Source organism: Coregonus clupeaformis, chromosome 25, assembly GCF_020615455.1.
Source record: "Coregonus clupeaformis isolate EN_2021a chromosome 25, ASM2061545v1, whole genome shotgun sequence".
Taxonomy (NCBI): domain Eukaryota; kingdom Metazoa; phylum Chordata; class Actinopteri; order Salmoniformes; family Salmonidae; genus Coregonus; species Coregonus clupeaformis.
Window position 1 is genome coordinate 17,807,199 of NC_059216.1, and position 4,725 is coordinate 17,811,923.

The 4,725-nt window shown below is 46.7% G+C and overlaps 1 protein-coding gene across 1 annotated transcript in view; it reads right to left on the bottom strand.

Moving 5' to 3' along the window:
* The window catches only part of LOC121539155 (disks large-associated protein 2), a 138,143-nt gene extending 134,608 nt beyond the window's left edge, over window positions 1–3,535 (bottom strand). The window contains exon 1 of the mRNA XM_041847446.2: window positions 2,394–3,535. Coding sequence (XP_041703380.1) covers window positions 2,394–3,491 — 1,098 coding nt within the window. The 5' untranslated portion in view covers window positions 3,492–3,535. The remainder of the gene's footprint in view (window positions 1–2,393) is intronic.
* Between the last annotated feature and the right edge of the window lie 1,190 nt (window positions 3,536–4,725).

The following is a 4,725-nucleotide window of genomic DNA, read 5'->3' on the forward strand; positions in this document are numbered from 1 at the left end:
CCTCTGGAACATCAACTACAAAAATGCTGATTCACTTTGAACTGATCTTAATGCCGTTACCCACAATCCACCAGGGTTTCCCACAATGCAGATCCTGGCCTCTCACACACCGATACAGACCAACTGACTCCTTCGGGAAACATGGCACAGCAACAAGCTCAAACCTGCAATGATCCTGAGTCTTTTCTTTGCCCTCCCACCTCGTCCCTGGTGTTATTCATTGATACAATAATTGATATCTCCCACTGTGCCGTCCCCTCACTGCTACTACCCTGCTGAGCCCCTGACAGATGACTCATATCCTGGACAGGGAAATACAAAAGATTATCTCTCAGAACTATCAGAGGTCCAGCTGAGATAAACAACATCATAATAATGCTGTCTGGATTCAGAGCTGTCTGTTTGCTGAATATGAGCCTCTGATAGAATAGAGTGCCATGTAAACGGCAGGCTTAAACAGTGAGATCCATGCTAATCAATGAGCCTTATTGTTTGCAGTGTTTCTGAGTGTTATCTATCTATCTATCTATCTATCTATCTATCTATCTATCTATCTATCTATCTATCTATCTATCTATCTATCTATCTATCTATCTATCTATCTATCTATCTATCTATCTATCTATCTATCTATCTATCTATCTATCTATCTATCTATCTATCTATCTATCTATCTATCTATCTATCTATCTATCTACAGTGGGGGGAAAAAGTATTTAGTCAGCCACCAATTGTGCAAGTTCTCCCACTTAAAAAGATGAGAGAGGCCTATAATTTTCATCATAGGTACACGTCAACTATGACAGACAAATTGAGAAAAGAAAATCCAGAAAATCACATTGTAGGATTTTTAATGAATTTATTTGCAAATGATGGTGGAAAATAAGTATTTGGTCACCTACAAACAAGCAAGATTTCTGGCTCTCACATACCTGTAACTTCTTCTTTAAGAGGCTCCTCTGTCCTCCATTCGTTACCTGTATTAATGGCACCTGTTTGAACTTGTTATCAGTATAAAAGACACCTGTCCACAACCTCAAACAGTCACACTCCTAACTCCACTATGGCCAAGACCAAAGAGCTGTCAAAGGACACCAGAAACAAAATTGTAGACCTGCACCAGGCTGGGAAGACTGAATCTGCAATAGGTAAGCAGCTTGGTTTGAAGAAATCAACTGTGGGAGCAATTATTAGGAAATGGAAGACATACAAGACCACTGATAATCTCCCTCGATCTGGGGCTCCACGCAAGATCTCACCCCATGGGGTCAAAATGATCACAAGAACGGTGAGCAAAAATCCCAGAACCACACGGGGGACCTAGTGAATGACCTGCAGAGAGCTGGGACCAAAGTAACAAAGCCTACCATCAGTGACACACTATGCCGCCAGGGACTCAAATCCTGCAGTGCCAGACGTGTCCCCCTGCTTAAGCCAGTACATGTCCAGGCCCGTCTGAAGTTTGCTAGAGTGCATTTGGATGATCCAGAAGAGGATTGGGAGAATGTCATATGGTCAGATGAAACCAAAATATAACTTTTGGTAAAAACTCAACTCGTCGTGTTTGGAGGACAAAGAATGCTGAGTTGCATCCAAAGAACACCATACCTACTGTGAAGCATGGGGGTGGAAACATCATGCTTTGGGGCTGTTTGTCTGCAAAGGGACCAGGACGACTGATCCGTGTAAAGGAAAGAATGAATGGGGTCATGTATCGTGAGATTTTGAGTGAAAACCTCCTTCCATCAGCAAGGGCATTGAAGATGAAACGTGGCTGGGTCTTTCAGCATGACAATGATCCCAAACACACCGCCCGGGCAACGAAGGAGTGGCTTCGTAAGAAGCATTTCAAGGTCCTGGAGTGGCCTAGCCAGTCTCCAGATCTCAACCCCATAGAAAATCTTTGGAGGGGAGTTGAAAGTCCGTGTTGCCCAGCGACAGCCCCAAAACATCACTGCTCTAGAGGAGATCTGCATGGAGGAATGGGCCAAAATACCAGCAACAGTGTGTGAAAACCTTGTGAAGACTTACAGAAAACGTTTGACCTGTGTCATTGCCAACAAAGGGTATATAACAAAGTATTGAGAAACTTTTGTTATTGACCAAATACTTATTTTCCAACATAATTTGCAAATAAATTCATAAAAAATCCTACAATGTGATTTTCTGGATTTTCCTCATTTTGTCTGTCATAGTTGACTTGTACCTATGATGAAAATTACAGGCCTCTCTCATCTTTTTAAGTGGGAGAACTTGCACAATTGGTGGCTGACTAAATACTTTTTTCCCCCACTGTATCTATCTATCTATCTATCTATCCATCTATCACATTGCTGTGGTTCCAGCAACATTGCTCCAGCAACGGGCAGACTAGGACTAGAAGAGTGACTCACCTGTAAGTAGTGGCAGGGCCTGAGGTTGGCCTTGAGGTCTGTGGGCATCATGGGTTTCTCCAGGTTGAGGGAGGACTTTCTGTAGGCCTCCTTGGCCTGGCTGACAGTCAGCGTTGACCAAGAGCTCCTCTTCATGAACTTCCCTTCAGGAGCCATGGCCACGCTCTCACACGCAGAACACTTCACATCGTTGTTGCTCTTGGAGGTCTTGAGCGACAGGTCCCCGTAGTGGCTGTGGACAGAGTCGGGGTAGCAGTGGCTGATGTGGTCCACCTGTTGGCGTGACATGACACTGGGCGTCCGGTACGTACTGTCACTGTCCAGGTTATCGTCCGAGCTCCACCAGCCCGCCACCCCGGAGCGCTGCTTACAGCTACTGTCTGATGACTTACGCTCTTTGCTCTTGCTGCGCTTGCTGTGTTTGTGGTGTCCGTGGTGGTGGTGGTGATGATGGTGGTGGGAGCCTTCCCGGTGAGAGTCTGCCTTGGTTCCATTCATCTTGGACGAGCCCTCCAGGGAGTGGGACTTGGTGAAGAGCTTTTGGACAGAGTGGACCAGGTGTCGGATCCTCCCGGGGCTCTCGTTGCGCTGCTCCGTGGTGGTGGTGGTGGATGCCCTCTGGTACTGCAGTGTGTGGAAGCCATCACGGTGTAACGGAAGCTGCTTCTCAAACTGGTCCAGCAGGTTGGCTGGGATTCTGTTCATCTTACCGCTGCCGCCATGAGACGAGCCACACTCATCTCGATTCCGTGACCCACTGCCAACACCTCCTCCTCCTCCTGCTCCTCCTCCTCCACCACCATCCCGCGACCCATTGCCGTCGTGGTGCGAGCTGTAGTGCATCCTGGGAAAGGTACTGCTGGAGATGGAGTGGTCTGTGTTGGCCATGGAGACAGGCATCGCCATGCACTCAGAGTGGATGGAGCTACGAGGGGAGCAGCGGTGGTGCTCCATGAGACAGCTCTCTGTGGGGCTGAGGAGGTATGAGGGGGTGCGGGACTCATGGTGGTCCAGGGAGTGGTCGCAGTCGGCCAGGCCGCAGGTGTGAGCCAAGTTGATTTGGAGCTGGCTGGGCCGGCCGCCCGATAGAGCCTTCATGTTCCTGGGTGGAGGAGGGGAGTAGCTGTCTTCATCGAAGTGCTGAGAAGACCATGAATACTGCTGGTCTGTGTGAGAGAGAGAGAGATCATTAGATGCTGTTTAAATAGCTAAGAACAAATAACCTTCAGCAGCTGCAACAATCAAAACCCCTGATCAAATCAGCTGCTTATCAAATGCCGTTGTCACTACAGCAGCACAATGTACTCAGTCACCCAGAAAAACAAAGTGGAAAAAGAGAAAGTAAGATCACAAAATGGCACAGTCCCACAAACCTTTCATTCCCTACTCCCTCCCTCCCTTGTCTGTCTGTTGGTGCCAGGCTGTGAGGCGAGGCATGGATAGGGAAGGGGGACAGGGAGCAGCTAGCGTTGCCATTTATCCATTGCAAAGTGAAATAATAGCCTATCATTTTGGAGAGGGGGTGTCATCCGTCAAAGCCCTGAGGAGAGCGCTTTGAAGTGCATCAGTGGACGAGCGTCCTTGAGAGGCATCCTACCACCACCGAGGCCACATCGCTGGATTAAAACCACATTCTCTGTGATCTGTTTCCAAGGGCGGACGTCCCAACCCACCCCTCTATCGCATTTAACTTAATCAGAGAATAGCTTTACTTTATCTAGACAACCCACTACCATTCTTTCACTCTAATTACACATGCCCCCCCTTGAATAAAACAGAGACAAGAGGATGACCAGACAAAGACTGCAGAGACTACTAATGGAATAGTATCACTGGAAGCAGCCTTATTTTCATGTTTAGGGGAGAGTGGGGTAAGTTGAGCCAAAGGGGTAAGTTGAGCCACCCTTGTTTCTACATTTACATTACATTTTACATTCTAGGAAACACAAAATTAATAATTTGACCAAATATTTAGGAAGAGGTCATAATTTAATGGAGTCTGTGAAGGAAGAAACCACATGGAAAAAGTGCTAAGCAAGTTAGGTCAAATGGATATATTGTGTTAGAGATTTCATGATGCTTGTACCTAAACCAAAGTAGATAATTGTAAGATTGTTCTACACATCAGTTGGGGTCTCTATACGCTTCAAAGTGCATCATTGTAGCTATGTGGGCTAATATAGGCAAAATGTTTGCCTTGGGGTAAGATGAGCCAATGGCCATGGGGTAAGTTGAGCCAGTGGTTGAGCCAATGGCAAGTTGAGCAAATGTACAGTGGGGAAAAAAAGTATTTAGTCAGCCACCAATTGTGCAAGTTCTCCCACTTAAAAAG